The sequence below is a fragment of the Dermacentor variabilis genome, chromosome 1, assembly GCF_050947875.1.
Source record: "Dermacentor variabilis isolate Ectoservices chromosome 1, ASM5094787v1, whole genome shotgun sequence".
In the NCBI taxonomy this organism is placed as follows: domain Eukaryota; kingdom Metazoa; phylum Arthropoda; class Arachnida; order Ixodida; family Ixodidae; genus Dermacentor; species Dermacentor variabilis.
The window spans coordinates 137,421,957-137,438,322 of record NC_134568.1 but is presented as its reverse complement, the minus strand read 5'-3'; the positions used below and the strand labels follow the sequence as shown (position 1 = coordinate 137,438,322).

At 42.5% G+C, this 16,366-nt stretch overlaps 1 protein-coding gene across 4 annotated transcripts in view; it reads left to right on the top strand.

Moving 5' to 3' along the window:
- Positions 1-16,366, top strand: part of GABA-B-R1 (gamma-aminobutyric acid type B receptor subunit 1) — a 121,136-nt gene that overhangs the window by 67,646 nt on the left and 37,124 nt on the right. For 2 of the 4 annotated variants that reach the window (XR_012829060.1, XM_075695846.1), the window contains exons 12-16: positions 1,123-1,230; positions 2,580-2,799; positions 4,479-4,606; positions 8,760-8,888; positions 15,428-15,565. Coding sequence is in view for 3 of the 4 variants with exons in the window: in XM_075695846.1 (XP_075551961.1) it covers positions 1,123-1,230; positions 2,580-2,799; positions 4,479-4,606; positions 8,760-8,888; positions 15,428-15,565 (723 nt within the window). In the remaining variant the exon portion in view is untranslated. Of the gene's footprint in view, positions 1-1,122; positions 1,231-2,579; positions 2,800-4,478; positions 4,607-8,759; positions 8,889-11,584; positions 11,615-11,662; positions 11,789-15,427; positions 15,566-16,366 lie in introns of those variants that run through there. The other 2 variants (XM_075695852.1, XM_075695862.1) reach the window with 2 other exon arrangements.

Below are 16,366 nucleotides of genomic sequence, written 5' to 3'. Positions count from 1 at the left end.
TGGACTTGGGTTCCTTAGGCATTTCTGCAACAGCTACTTTAGGCCGCGTTCCATCATTGGCAATCTTGTCACTCTAGTGTCTCTTGGTCTCCTTTGTTCTTTGCCTTTCCCTCGTTTTCCTTGCCCTTGCTGCCTTCCATGCCATCCTTCTGAGGCATGGTGACGGCTTGTTTTCTGGACTCACTCTGGACTCGCTTTTGGTGACAGCTTGTTTTCTGCAGCACTCTTTTTTGGAAGCTTGGTAAACAATGAAAGAGCTCCGGTGGTGTCACGGGCTCTTCCATGACGAGGGGAGCTTTGTACTTGTATTCATTACCTTCCTCGGTAATGTCTTTTATGCTAACTGTATTCAGGTGCAACATCAAATAACTGTCAACTTTCAATGACGCATAATCTCTGGGAGGCTCTCCAGTACCAAAGACCAGATATCTGCTCTATACATTTGAACCTTGGGAGAAGTTGTGGAGGGTTACCTGGACCGTCCATCCAAAACGGGTTTCCACTGCAGTAACTTGAGGCGATGATCAAGCTATCTGGCTGGTTACAACATCCCAGTAGATATCGGAGTCAATGAGAATGCTTATCTCGTTCTCTCGGAAAGTATCTGCTTCAGGGCTTGCATCAGTGCGAACAAGACTGAGTTTTGTCATCATGGTGATGATCGTGCCATCCGCTGGTGCACTGGTTACAGCAGGGACTTCTGACACTTTGAGGGCATATATAGCAGTCTCATTGGTACTGTGCTGGCTCCAGAGTATGGCGCTCACTCGTTTAGATGTAAATGTCACAGGGCAGGTTTCAGCACCACTTGAAATGTAGCAAAACAACAATGGGAATTAGACTCAGACGCCTGACTCATTCGTCATTTGGCAGCAACTGAGTGAGCAGCGCCTGTGGCTGCCACTCGTGCTCAGCTGTTCTTCTTTTTTATTTAAAACAGTAAATATTTGCAGGGTGTGGACACTTCTTAAGAAATTGAAACATCACACATAAAAAATAAAAATAACATGGAACTGGAAATTGATAATGGTACAGGACCTCAAAGAGTGAAAAGTTGGAACTGGCAGTAGTAGGCCAACACAGAGAACCTGGTTTGATAGTCTTGCTTGTCATTCATTGCAGGCTCGTTCGTGGTTCCTGGCCATTGGGTTCACACTATCGTTTGGTGCTATGTTCTCAAAGATATGGAGGGTGCACCGTCTTACGACAAAGTCCAAGTCCGAAAGCAAGGTATCTTTGAGAAGGAACTGAAAAATCCCCATTACCAAGCAGCGGGAGATATATGTGCAGCCGTCTGAAGTGATGTTTGCATGGGCAAGGGATTATATTACAACGAATAGTCTTAATTTACTGCGGGCAGTTGCCTTCCCTAGTACCAACTTTTTAAAATTCAATGCTGGTCATAAGCAGTTCAGCCTTTTACGTGACAGATCTAGTAATTATTGGAATATCATTTCTATTGCAATCTTTATTAAAACATTCCTATGGTAAATAGTGCTGTGGATGCACCATAAAGCAGTAGGTACCACTTACTTGCACTTTGTCATGACTAGGCTGTTTGTATACAGTGAGTAGAAACTATATCAGTGATATTGCGAATGTCACTCTTGGTAAATACATGTAACCATTGTGTAAACTTCAACATAGCATGTTGATTTTGTCCATTAAACTCTTAAATGCTGTTCACAGGATAGCAGTATCTGTTTCTGTTGCAGGTTTATGGAGTGCGAAACTTGGCATTTCAATTGACCACTGAAATCATATTCTGTGACCATCAGTGACTATACTTTGATGTTTCTTTTGAATGCAAAAAATTAAAGTTAATATTGCTTTGTGGTTTTCTAATCAGAGCCTTTACTCATTCCGTATGTATTTGAATAGAAAATTAGGTTAATCTGTTGGGTTTTCGTTCTCATGGGATATTTCATTGATGACATACATGCAAGAGTATACTACACACCAGATGGTCAAGCTCTTTTCTTGGTTTTTGAACGCTCAAGAACCACTTGAGCAACACAATTCAACTTATTTTTAAAGCTCAGTAAGCTTTTCTTATCTGTATCAGCCTAGTATGTGGCGTTCAGATGTGACTACCATATAGACTCGTGTAAGGGCCGCACTTTTCCTTCACAATTTTGACGAGGTGTGGCCCTTACGAAGGACCGAACGTTTTGGTCAAAATTGTGCGCACCCCGTATCACCGAATGTACCAGTGCATCAGAGGTCAACATGCAGCTCTCGCCATCTAGTAGCGGCACGCGGAAGTACACATCGTGCGAAAATTCTCTATTGCGAGTGCACTGAATGCGTTTGCTTTTCCGTTGGACATTTTTGTCCCAAATTTTGGGCTGCCAAGTTAGGGGCGCGACCCTTACACAAGTGCAGCCCTTACACGAGCCTATGTGGTATAACTTACACTAAGCACTTGATATTCCAGTCCCATTGTGCAAGTCCTACATAGACAGTTTTGCTATACTGCCACTATCCGGCAACCTTTGAGCACTCCTTCTCAATAGCCCCTGTGGTGCACGTATCCCATGCGCTATTGCAGGAAACACAAAATCTTTCATGCTATGTAGGGCCTGTCATTCCAGCATGTGGAGAGCTGGAAGCTGTATGGGATGGTGGGCGGCCTCGTGTTGGTGGATGCAGTGATCCTGTCTGCCTGGCAGCTGGTGGACCCCATGCAGCGCCACCTCGAAGTCTTTCCTCTTGAACCACCTGCCCTCTCTGATGAGGATGTTCGTATTGAGCCTGCCCTCGAGCACTGCGAGTCACGCAATCATGCCATATGGCTCGGTGCGTGATTTCTGTTGTGTTGCTTGATCCAAGTGCAGATATATTTTTGTGTTGCCTTGCTAGTTGGCTGGGAGCAGCAGTCATCATGTCCTTTTTCTTTTATCCTCTTGTTGTGGCTGTACCTAAAAACTAAAAGAAAAGCATGTTTTCTGGAAAGACTGCACACTGGTAAGCTTATCAATAGGTACTAGGGCAGGTAAACACACGTGGCTGTGTTGGAGATGGCCTAGCAGCAGCTTTTCATATATTCAACTCTCAATATTTAAGGAAGAGAGAGAGTTAATGCAGCTGGTTAGGTCAAAGAGACCTCTACTCCTAGATAAACATGTTCCCATGCACTAGCAGTGTCTTCATCACTGATCTCAGCAATGCATGAAAGATAGAAGCACCTTGTGCTTGCATATGTTCAATCACTTTTCTTATACTTAGAATAAGCTAGCGCACTGCACATATTCAAGTACATCTACAAGGAGCCAATAAACTTTTTTCAGTGCAAGTTCCCAGGCCACCATCATAACTTGCACTAGACTATTGTGTGTGTGTGTGGGCACTTTGCTTGAAGGCATTAACCCTTCGAGGGTATGGTGGCGATGGAATGTTAGAAAAAAAAATGTACCTTTTTGAAATGATGTGCCTCCTGGCGTCGCTTCGGGGGTGCTGCAACTAGGCTTTCTCAATGCGCCTCTTTATTTGTCCCTGACAGTCCCAGACTGTCTGAGAAGGTGCATATTCAGTGCTCATTGGCTGAGAGCACTGCCTCGGGCAGTCCAGAACTGTCACGGACGGATAACTGAAGAGGTCCAATGTGCTCCTCGTCCCTCGAAAAGGAGGTCATCAAGGAACCCTAGCTACAACCTTCCGTGACTTCTAGAAAAAATTCTTATTGTGCTGCTGGCCCTCGGTTTCTGCCAAAACAGTTTTTTCGCTTTGCTTTATGGCGGTCGCCACCATGATAGTTTGGGAGTATTCCCGCTTCACCTAATTTACTGCTGCATGCTCATGCCCGCCCTTGCATGCTTTAAAATAGGCATTCTTGCACATGTCATTTCAAGTTACGAGTATCAGGAAAACTGATTTCTGCCTTCTTTCATATAAAAGCGTTACCATGAGATGCTTGCTTGAAAGGCTCTCCTGTAGGCATGTGATTACTTTATTTACAGGCAAGCGCTTGCTAACTGGTTGTACTGCTGTGGGTGTATCTTATTTTGCAAGACATGCAAGAACTGATAGAATCTCATCTAGTCATCTAACAGTTGATTACTGCATGTTTCTCATTCGCTTCGTTCTTCTGGAAGGTGGGGGGGGGGGGGGTGCGCCACTGCGTTTGCCTGTGGAAGCTCACGTGGCATGCCTCGCTTTCACTATGGCCATGCATATGTCCCTGGGACCGTGTTTTCTAACAATCCACTTCATTTTGCATTCTTTCTATACATAGAATGTGTAGAGGCAGTTGAAGATGCAAGGAGTGGTGTCACTGTGATATGTACCAATGCAGATGTTTAAAACTTAATAATAAATCACACAGTTTATGTGGAGCACTAAAATTTGTCCTTTCACCTACCCTACCAAATGAGTGCCTTTGTACAGAACAGTCAAAACCATTTTGGGGTCCCTAAGTATTTCACACAAGCATACTGAGCTAATTTACTGCATCCTTCTTCTTCTTTTTCTTGCCACAGGCGTGATGTACAGCTATAAGGGCTTGTTGCTCATATTTGGCATCTTCCTTGCATATGAGACGCGGAGTGTCAAGATCAAGCAGCTGAACGACTCGCGCCTCGTTGGTATGAGCATATACAACGTTGTGGTGAGCACCTGAAATTTTCTAGTACTCGGGTTGTTGGTCGAACCAAGAACTTTCGAAGTATTAAGAGGATTCATTCTTGGTTCGTCACAGACCATTAATAAAATTATAGTATTATGAGGGTAGAGTGTATGGATTGATATGTGGTAATTATGCATCACTTCTCATGCATTTGTGCAAAATATGCAAAAAGTTATTCTTATGAGCCTTTGGAAGGCTTGTTTTTATGGACAAGCTTTTCAAGCTCAGTTGGTGCCGAAAATGCACTGTCAAGGGACTTCAGCTGGATGTGCAACAGCGAAGAGTGTCTTTTTCTGTGCTGTGTTGCATTTGTTGTAAGTTGTGCTCGCAGGGCGCCTCAAGGAGGATAAAGTAAGATCAGCTCAAGAGTGGCAGAATACAGATGTTAGGCTTGTTACATTGAGTTCGCCATGTTTGTACTGCTTAGCGCTGTGTGCCAATAAACTCTGCAGAAATGTGTTTTCCCACATCATATTTGGTGCCAAACGAACCAGGAAGCCAGTTAGTGCCTTTGCAACTTGCGGTTTCGTCTGGGAAACACTTTCGCCATCTTGCACGACGAGGGCACAAGAGCCTCTGATTGGCTGAGCTAGCGCTGCGGGCGGGCCAGGATCATTTTTTGCAGGGGGGGTGTCAATGGCCCATCCGAGGCAGCGCGGTCATAGTAGGGTCAGTTTGTATAGGTGTTCTGTGGTAGACAAGCTAGAGTCCTAGTCATAGTAGGAAGAGTGGTTGGATGGAGCCACATCACCGGGTTTCCCCACCAACGCAAGGGAAAGCCAACTTCAGGGAGCACTTTTCCGCTGCTTGATGTTCGATAAATCGGGAGTCGCTGCTAGTTTTGTTCGATGTAAGACTTTTGCTATATATACTCATTGTAACTATACCGTGTCCAGAAATTGTTCGATATATAGAATAATTCGATGTAAATGGGTTCGACTGTACAGGCATGGAAGCACTGTGCCAATTGTGCCATCGTGCGCCAAACCACCTGCCTGCGCCCACATTTGCCAAATGCGACTTTTGGGAGGAACCCCTAAGCTTTGCACGCTGCACCTCTTTAGGGGCAACTACAGAGCGTTGTCCGCAAGGTCAATTTTATCTGATCCATTTAAGTGGTTGCTCCGCAGGAAAAGTATACATTCTTTGTGTGCGGGGCAAATTGGCAGTTTTGGCGGTTCTTACGACTTTTTCTTGGATTGTAGCGCGAAGTGACATACACACAGACTAGAAGACAGGACGAGCGCTAACTCTTGTGGGGTTCTGACCTGTGCTCTTGGGACAAAGGAACGACAACACAGTAGTGCAAACAATCACAAGGGCATTTATTGCACCTTTCATAGACTAATGCCTGCTAGCCGAGTTGCTATCCACAAAGCATGCCGATGGGCGGGCGCCAAATCGCAAAAGTCCGACTCACTGCGACTGCATAGCGAGCGAATATGTTCACCCCATGCTGGACACCAACGCCTGGTCGTTCGCTCGTGCAGTCACGCGAACGGTTGCGCGTTCAGGCGATCATGTTCGTCCATTCCGGGGTAGGCTTCGCGAGACGGTCTCGCAAAAGCAGGGATCGGCGCACGCGCAGAACGTCCGCGCCGCTTGCCGACTCTGACCTTCTCCATATTGTGCCCAAGTAACCCCGCTGTTAGGTTGCGTTAGCAGAGCCACACTCGCGCCATCTCTCGCAATGCGCTTCAACGAGATCGACTGCCGCTTGCACCGAGCCACGCGGTGAAGCCGGATTACAGGAGACGGGAGCTATGCGAGAAAACAACATATCGGGGGACGCGTGAGAGTCGCGCATCCCCACGCTCTCAACTAAATCTTTATTGAAGCTATCAACATATATATAAGTGATTTCAAATACCGCAGTATACGAGCATGAGAAGGCCTAAAGACTATCAGTGAAACATATCAAGAGGTAGGGTGGCCAAAAAACCAAACAGCAAAGGGCACTACTTGAGATTGACACATGTGCTGAGAAAATATTGAAATTTGCTTTCTAACAGAAATATTGATACGGGGCCAACACAAGTCTCTCCTGGTCTTTTAATGTGAAATGCCTCAATGGTTTTGCATTTGTGTCTTGAGAGGACTTTTGTGTCTTCAAATAAGGGTTTACAACTGCAATTGAAACAATGCGACACTAGATGTGAAGCATTAGGGTTATTAAGTGATTGTTTGTGTTCTTTTAGTCTGATATTGATACACCTGCCACTCTGTCCAATGTTAGCTTTTCCGCACTTGAGTGCAATCTGATAAACTTTTCTTTTCATGGTAAATTTAACCCGCGTAATGATCGCACCCCTGAATTTTCTTCAATTTTTTATTTTTTTTTTTTACAAAGAAGTGCGATCATTATGCGAGTAAATACGGTATGTATGCTCACTTGCTTGCTTCTGTATGGATGGTGCTCCTTGGCCATACCTGGCCCTTGCACCACTAAACAACACATTAATTCATTGCTTCTATGTGCCTATACACAAGCCGCACCAAACAAGGAATGGCAGTTAGCTTCTACAAAGAATGTGTGGTAGCACAAGCTCACTCTTGGCTACATGCCTTGGCAGACATTGCTTTTGATTCAGCTTAATTTATAGTGCTTTTAAATACTTATCAAAGCCATTAAACATATTTGTTTTCTTTTTAGAGTTGTTTTCTTTTGGGAGTTGTTCCTTGCATAGCATAATCTTGGAAAAAAAGCTGATATGCACCACGCTGTAGCTGCCATGGTGAGCCCTCTCGCTGGTGAGATGCTCGAATAGCTTCATTCCCTAACTGGTCTCTGTTGGCCACGTGGCATAAGGCGCATGACAACACATGCCAGGGTGAGCACCCATATCTGACTAGTGCAAATGTCCGTACCTGCATGTGCTTCTCTGTGCCCGTGCTGTCTTGCGGCACTTGGGAACATGCACACATGCATAGATGCGACCTGGCACACGTAGGCAAGGCTACATAGAGTGTGGGCTTTACGTACTAGAAGGTTTTTAATTGGCCATCATTGAAGCGCCAGCCACTCAAGACAGTGATATGAGTAATAGCAAAATGATCGCTGCAGCAATGGCCAATCACGAATGTCACTTAAGTAAGAGTTTCTTTAATATGGGGGCTTATGTTCAAAATAACTTCCCTGCAAAAAAAAAAAAAAAAAAAAAACTGATCCAATAGACTTATTGGTTGCATTGTCAGTATTAGTCTAGTGCATTTCATTCCTACATTACCTCAGCTTTTGGAGTTGAAATGTGCGGCAGTAAAATTGGTGCATTCTGATAGCATGGTGCCTTTACAATGCAGATGCAACAGCTTTTTCACAGATTTAGCATTATGTGCCACAAATGACCTCTACTGTACTATAAAATATCTTTTTACAGCACTAGAAAGTAGCCGTTGTGAAAATATTTCTGAACTGCACTACAGTCGGAGAGAAAAGAAGCTGATTTCTGTCTTAAGCTGTGAAAATGTGATAAATTTTTTATGGAAGTGCCACGTTTCACATTCTGCTCTTTGTTCGTTCTATTGTGGCTTAAATCAATGCAAAGGGTGACCTTGAGCTGAACTGAACATGGTAAAGGTGTGCAGGAAGTACAACTTTGCCACAGTGTGTTTATATCTGCTGTTTTAGCAGTGACTTAGAATCCAATTCAGTGAATGATTTTCATGTGCCTATTTACTGAGAGCACAGTTGCTATGTTTAAGCGCTCAAAATTTCTCTCTCTCTCTCTCTCTCTCTCTCTCTCTCTCTCTCTCTCTCTCTCTCTCTCTCTTTATTGTAAGTCTAGCAGCTATGGTATCTGTTCAAGTATTTATATACGGCTTTGTAAGCTCAGATATTTTCACAAAAATTCATAATTTGCGGAGCCAGCACTTTCTTCATTTTAATACTGTTTCTTGATCAGTGAAGCATTTGACACACTTGCAGTACATGGATAAAGTTGAAACATGCTTTCATGCGTGTGATAAGTGCTTCACTTCACATTACCTGCATAACAGCAGCAGCCTGCAGCTACTATAGCTTAATAAGCTGTGAGGTATGCTTGAATGGGAGGTGATGATATGCTGTAATTTTGTGGAATAGATTCCTTGATAATGCTCCTACCTTTTCTTTTTCTTTCCACACCTCTATGGCCAGGTGCTATGTCTGATCACGGCACCAGTCACGTTGGTGATTGGCAGCCAGCAGGACGCCACCTTTGCGTTTGTCGCCCTGGCCATCATCTTCTGCAGTTTTCTCTCCATGGCACTCATTTTTGTACCCAAGGTGTGTTTGTCTTCTAGTGTGAATTCAACAGGAAATCAGTCAGAATAGCATGGCATGCAGTCATAAATGCTAGCAAGAGCGCTTGTGTACGTAATTCACATGATAGTAACACTAACATGAAAGCAAAACTCAGTAAATGCACTTACTTAATAATCGAGATTGTGCGAAAAACCTTAAATTTCTGGCATTTGATCATTGTTGGTAACTCTAGTGAGATCTATGCAGCTGCTGTCATGCTTTACCCGAACATGTAACACATGCTTCTAGCAGCATAGTTAACAAGCGCAGACTCTGAGTGAGCATCAAAACTTCCAGTAAGAATAACCAGAGCAAGCTAGCACTGCGACTGGTAAATTCTAGTGTCATCTCAATCAGGAACTGCTAAAGCATATCTTGATAATTATGTCAGTGGCAGCAAACAATATTGTTTTGTGTGATGTTACCTGCTCCAGCTATCAACAGGCACTGTTAAGTACATCATGCACAGACTGAAAAACACCTCTGCTTGCCAGGTGTACCATTTGTCATGCTAGTCTCAGCTTGTGAATTCTGGTTTCAGTTCAGCTGAGTGAAATTTCGGTTAAGTGTCAGTGTAAGTTTGAAGACACCTTCCTTTGTTGTGAGTAATAGCTTATGAGCAGGAGGGCTTACTAAAAGGCTTCATTATCTGTTGACTTCATATGGTTCTGACTAACAAAAATCCCCTCAGTTTCCCTTCTTCTGGTTCAAATTTTCAGAAGTGCTTCGGAAATATACTGAACTTTGTTAGTTGATGCATATGATGGAACAGTGTAGGATGTAAATAAACAAGGCAAGCATCTGTCTGCCCTTCACTATGTCCTGTCCTTTCAATAAATTGCTGCCTTGCACCAAGCATTGTTAAACAAGGTAAAAGCATCATCAGTCACCAAAATAAATATAGCTGATATGCAGCAAGAGCTTCATTTTCTTTCAGTTTGATGCACACTTCCAAGCTATAGTAGATTTAAGACATGAAAATAATTTCATTTTATTTATTTGTTTGTTTGTTTGTTCGTTTGTTTCGCTTGATTTCATGAATTAGTAATTTAGTGGGATGATATCAATGTAAATTTAACTAGATTTTCTTAGCTGATTTGTTTGTTTACACTGTACTGTAGTGCTCTTAAAAAGTAGGCTTTATTGAGTATTAAAAATTTTCAAGTATTCAGTTAAATATTTCATTTAGTCTTTCACATTGATGTTTGGGACTATAGAAGTACTCAGTGCGAATGAATATTATAATCAGGGTGCAGACCACCAGTGGTGTTAGTTCCAATGACTAACTTGCAGTGGCATTAACAAGGCACACAACGAGATGTCTTTGTGTGCCAACTCCAATGTCACAAAGTATAAGAATAAGAAGCAAAGGTGGAATGGAGCTCTAAAACTTGGCATATTACCCAGAAAATTATACTGTGTACCTGTATATGGTTAGCTATGCGCCTCATATTTAAAAGGAACCTAAAGGCATATATCATGTCAACGTGGACTGTTAAAATGCCATTCCATAAACCCCACAGCACATGTTTTATGCCAAGAAAATGCTTAGTTTAAAGGGTTCTTCACCAGGTCTGACCATTTTGAGACAAGCGCGGTGCATACAATGTGCGCTCACAATCATGTCTGCTAAGAATTACACCACTACGCGCCGCAGAAAGAGCTGAAATTTCAAACTAAATGCCATTTTTCCTTTTCGCGGGCTCTGCGCTCCAGGATGGGGGGGATGACGTGCATCAGCAAGTGCGCCTACATACATGTATATGCTGTGACGTCACTCATAGTGACCTGTGACACTTTGAGAATTATTCAAGGCAACATCTGTTATTGGTGTAATCTGTTGCTTCAGTAGACGAATTAAAGTTTAGAGAAATAATAAAACACACAAACTGAATGTCTGTGTGTGTTGGTTTTACTTCTCACCGCAGCAAAAGAGACGTATTTCTGTTTTGCCTGCTTGTTCCCATGCCGTGCAGTCGCGTGCGCTAAGAGCGAAAGTACATCATTTTCTACTGTTTTTCAGTGCACGATCATGCTCTATGGTTCGCTTGCGTCTGCCTCAGTGTTCATGTAACACTGACTAATACTGCGAGTCAGGTGTTCCTGTGCACAGCTCGCAAAACAAGACAAATGCAATAGCTCACGCGCGCGACCATCAGCAGAAATGCGCTGCACAGGAAAAAAAAGCACGAGAGAGAAAAAAAAATGAAGGCGGGGCCTGTGACGTATGCATCACATGATCCTCCAGCTCCGGTATGGGAGAACGCAGGGAAGGAATTTCGCTTGCGGAGGCTAGATGGGGCAAATGGAAAGAGTGTCCTTGTTGGCAGTGACACTCGCCTCCTGAAATCATGGGTTTGCGGCACCGAAATATTTCTATCCCGGTTATTAGTGAACTAATTTGAAACATAATTGCGGTAGAATGATCGCAAGAGGGCACATAACTTCCAGCGTATAACTAAAACTTGCTATGTGGCCTGGTGAGGGGCCCTTTAAGGAAAAATTTTATCTAAAAGGTCTGCATTCCTGTAGCGCAATTCAAATCACCCACCACAAGTTAGGAGTTGTGATCTTTCACAAACCGGATATGCCATCACTGCCCTTTACTGCCGTTAGTTAGTAAAACAGTGACTGCCCACCAGCGCTGCAGATTTTTTTCGTTAAATTTGACAGCACAGCCAGAAACCGAGTGAATTAAGCACAGCCAACAGGATCTCAAGACATCACATGGATGCAGCATTTTCTGCTGCTTGCAGAAATTTCACTGGTCACCCAGAAGTCCACACTGTGACCTGCCCGTTACTGCGTGATTGGGTAGCAGCACGACAGCAACCACTGCGTTCGCTTCAGTTTGTATTCGGTCTTGATACTTGCTCTTCTTTGCGAGCATCAAATAAATGGTCAAATGAGCCTTCGCTTTGTCTGATCTCACACTGAGTACTAATTATCCGAGATCATGCACACGCACAATCTCGAAGGCCATGGAGTCCCAAAAGTGTTTTGATTTCTAGCTATCAGATGATGCCACAGCATTTACCACTGGCAGCATAAAATGCATTTTTACTAGCTATGATGGCATATTAAATCTAGATCTAGTACCCTCTGGTTAAAATGTTGCCGTCATGACACATTTGAGAGGGTTGTTTTTGTTAACAAGCATACAACTGTGTTATTCAGACAACAATGAAAACTCCTTGCTACCTTTTTTTTTGCGATATCACGCTCATGTATTTAGGGTCTTTCTGTGAAGAGTGCCCAAAATTCCTAAACATAGAGCACTCAGCATAAAAATTTGATTTTTTACAAACCGGATTATTGGGAATAGCAGACATCTGAAATAGGTTGTGTGTTCTAATTTTTTCAATAATTAGTTAAGTATGTTAAATAATCTAATTAATTAGCACAGTATACGACTACCAACATTGTAAAGTTCATAACTAGTGATGATGTGATTGCATAACAGTTTTGAAATCGTGTAAAAAGTATTTTCCTTAGGCCCTGCGCCATGAGAAAGTGTCTCGCTTGGAAACTGAAACTAAACACTTGAGGAGTGCAGGAAACCACATGTACAAGAAATGTCTGCTGCTGACGTTCACTGACATCTCCCATTTGTGCCACATGAGAGGAACCATCTCTTTTATTTTGACGTGCTGATGATGGCTCATAACGTGTCCTTGGCTTTCGTCGACAGTGCAAAAAATTGGCCATCACATATAATTTGCAAGCTATAGGTGTTAACTTAAACAGTCACAAAGGGCGTGATTATAACTTTATCAGAAGCGGCAGGCACAAGCGAAAAAAAGCTAGAAAAAAATTTAAACAAAGGAGTTAGTGTGTTTACCACACAAACAACACACGTACACACACAGACAGACAGACAGAATGAAAAAATCGTCCCTATACCACATGTGCCACCAAGCAGAGCTCTAGGAAAGCATGGCCAAGCACCTAGTGTGCTAAGGCTAGTTTTGCTGCATCGATGACGTGGTGTGGGAAGTGCCCGCCTCGAGCTGCGTGATCACTTTGTTGAAATAAGAAAGATGGCTTGCCTTGCATGGTGCAAACCGGGAGACGTCAGCAGCTAGCGTTTCTTGTACACATGGTTTCTTTTCCTTCTCAAGCCCTCAATTTCAATTTCCCCGCAAAGAAGTGAGAAACTTTCTTGTGGTGCAGGGCCTACGAGAAGGATGTCTGGCGCGATTTCAAAACTAATGTGAGATCACGTAGACAGTAGCTACAAATTTTACATTGTCAGTAACCACGTAACTGTGCTAATTAATTAGATTATTTAATGTATTTACCTAATTATTTAGAATATTATAACGCTTAATCTCTTTCCTGATGTCCACCATTCCCCATAATCTGGTTTGTAAGAAATCACATTTTATCTTGAGTGCACTCTTAGGAATTTTCTGCAGTATTGGCAGTAACAGCTAGTATAGTTCCACAGCAAGACGTGAAAGTACTACAGGGTCTGTCCGTCACTGTCACTTGAATATTGCGTGCATGGGGTTGACTCTTTAGTGTGAGCTTTGTGAGACAGCAAAGCAATCGCAGCACTATGTGATACAGAACATACCAAAACACGAGAGCACGGGTGGTGCAAAGTCGAGCGAAAATTGAACCTTTTGACCATCCACCGCTTCACTGTCAAGGGTAACTTCAGTTAGTTCTTTTTTCTAAGAATCGAATGCAACTGGACAAGTTGCATTTTCTTCTGTCTTATAATACAATGCAATTATCTTTTATTATCAGTGGTTGAGTACTACTGGCAGGATTATAATGAGGAGTTGCTATGTCATCGGGCTAGTATTACTAGAATGACCTGGTAAAGTCTCAAAATGTGCCCTACATTTACTTCCATTTCTCAGTTACTAAAGCTCTTTTCTCGGTAATATTGATACCTCAGATGCTTTTGAGTATTAATCTACCATACTTTTTCTTGACTTAATATTTGCTTGTAATGTCCCTTTAACGCAGTCTCCTGAACAAATACAGTCTGCTTCTGTGAATTCAACACTGATCACTGGGTAAACATATCTGGCAGATCAAATTAAAAGAAATTGCAAGATTGTCTGAATTTCTTATCATTTCATTTACAAAAATAATTGGCACCCGCTTGCTGCAGAGTACAGCAAAGGTGAACATTAGAAAAAAAAACTTAAATTTTAGTACTCCAAGATGTCCATTGTACAACTTTTATCAACAACGACACTTTTTTGTAGAATAGCTTGAGCTTTACATGATAGTCTCACAATAACTAACACATTGCAGATAAAATTCCTGAGATGAAGCACCGTCTCTGCCTTGCAAATGAAGGGTTCCTTTTTTTTGCAGAAGGGTTGAAATCTGGGCCAGTTGGTACATACTTGAACGAAAAAACCAGTCAAAAACACAAAGGACAAGAAGAGAGGTTCACACCACAACGACTGGTGGTGTGAACCTCCTTTTTTTTAACAGATGAAACAGCTTTGAATTATTTGTCAAGTTTTATAGACTACCCACAACTATTATTTGAGCTATCCACATCAATATTATTTGGTACTCATTACTGTTCATTTTGAATCGATAAACCAATATTCACAGAAGCCTGTGAAAAACCAATGTATGTTCAAAAGCTCCCTATGTAAGCTGTGGTGAATACTGTGACCATAGTCAAGCTCATGACAATGGTAGCAAAAGCTGTTGATGGCTTTTACTGCCCCATATACTCCACTGATGGCTGGATGCCCACAGTGGCATTAGTATAAAAGACATCAAACAAAGCATGAGATTCATTTCAGCTTTTGGAGAATTGTTGAGTTCTTTCTGCAGCTGGATATATGGACAGCATAAGGAACATATGCTATTGTGGAGGTGGGGCAAAAGCTCTTGATGCACATTCAGCTCATTTTTATTTAAGGAAGTACCTATTTTCACTGTCTACCTGCATTTGGCCTACCAGCTTTATTTAGCTATACCATAATAGTGACTTGCTTGTTTTAACATCTTGAGAGACAATCACACGGAATGTGTTTTTTTTTTTCTGTACTTGCGGCATGCTCTTTCTTTCCTACCCTTCTTCCTACCTTCCATTTCTATGTTTCGGTCTCCTCCTTTCTGAAGAGTATGCAGGCGTTGTGCCCCTTCTGGTGGCAGTTGCCATCCTGGTCCTCGCTTTCCATTTCCTGTCAAGTGTATGTGTGTTTGAAACAAATTATTATTATTATTATTATTATTATTATTATTATTATTATTATTATTATTATTATTATTATATCAATGATTATGTCATGCCACGAGTTCTTCTGCAGATGTCTTCAGCTGAAATGCTGAAGGCACTCAAGGCAGCAACTACAAAGAATACCTTTTGGCTGTCATTTCAGCTTGGGCATTGCGTGGCACCAGCACTGCACCAGAAGTACTGCAGTAGTGCATTTTATGCAAATGTCACATCAATCATCTGCCTAAATTTTGGTGTGGTGTTTGTCATCATTTTGGTGTCCCTTTTGTTTTTACCATATGTGCATTGCTGTGTCTAGATTATAGAGCTGGTGCGGCGGCCCCGCGAGCGTGCGGACGTGCGGAGCCTTATGGACACCATCACGAGCAAGGAGGAGGAAGAGAGGCACCAGCGGCTGCTTGCAGAGAACGAGGACCTCAAGAAGCAGATCGCTGAGGTACGTGGCAAGGAGGATTACAGAGGATTCTGGCAAGTTGTGCATTAAACCGAGGGCTGCATGAAAAGATGGGACAAGAGAACAATGAACAGCAGCAATGTAGGCTTGCAGCTATATTTGATTAACAATCGAAACAAATATTTAGTACTTGTCTTTTTGTTTCAGTGATAACAACAAAGAGTCGAAACAATACATTTTTTGCAGTTTCTTGCCATATGCTTTGTCAGCAGGCTGTAAGATTCGCTGTAGTTCTGCATGGGCTTTTACACTTACGTAGGTCATCGTACTGTCACTCTTTAGCCAGATCAAATGTTTAGAGTGAAAGGGGTGGTGCTATATGAAGCATAAGCAAATTTGAAATAGTGAGGGCTTGAAGGATGGCACTGAAAGTTTGCTTGAATAGAGTGAGAGGGCAAGAAAGTGCAGTGGCTTCTCAACACAAAATATAGAGGAGGAAAGGAAGTGGGTATCATCAGAAACACACAATGCTGCAATCTATGCAGCTTGTTGCTGCTGAAATCATGCATTGCTTGCAATGTTTTAACTGGCATTCTTTATCACACTGGTTTCCATAATTTTTCTCCCATCGTTGCAACGAATAAAGTACAAAAAGTAGCTTTAATGCCTGTTAGACGTTATTAGCTACAAAGTAGTCTGTAAAGTTCAGTGTAAGGTCAGCACATGCACATATACATATACTGATTCTTTATTTTGAAGTCTTACCCCGAATGCAGAGATGTAACTTGGATTGTGCTTGGACTTGACGAAGTCGGCCCGAAGCAAGAAGCGGACTTCAAAACG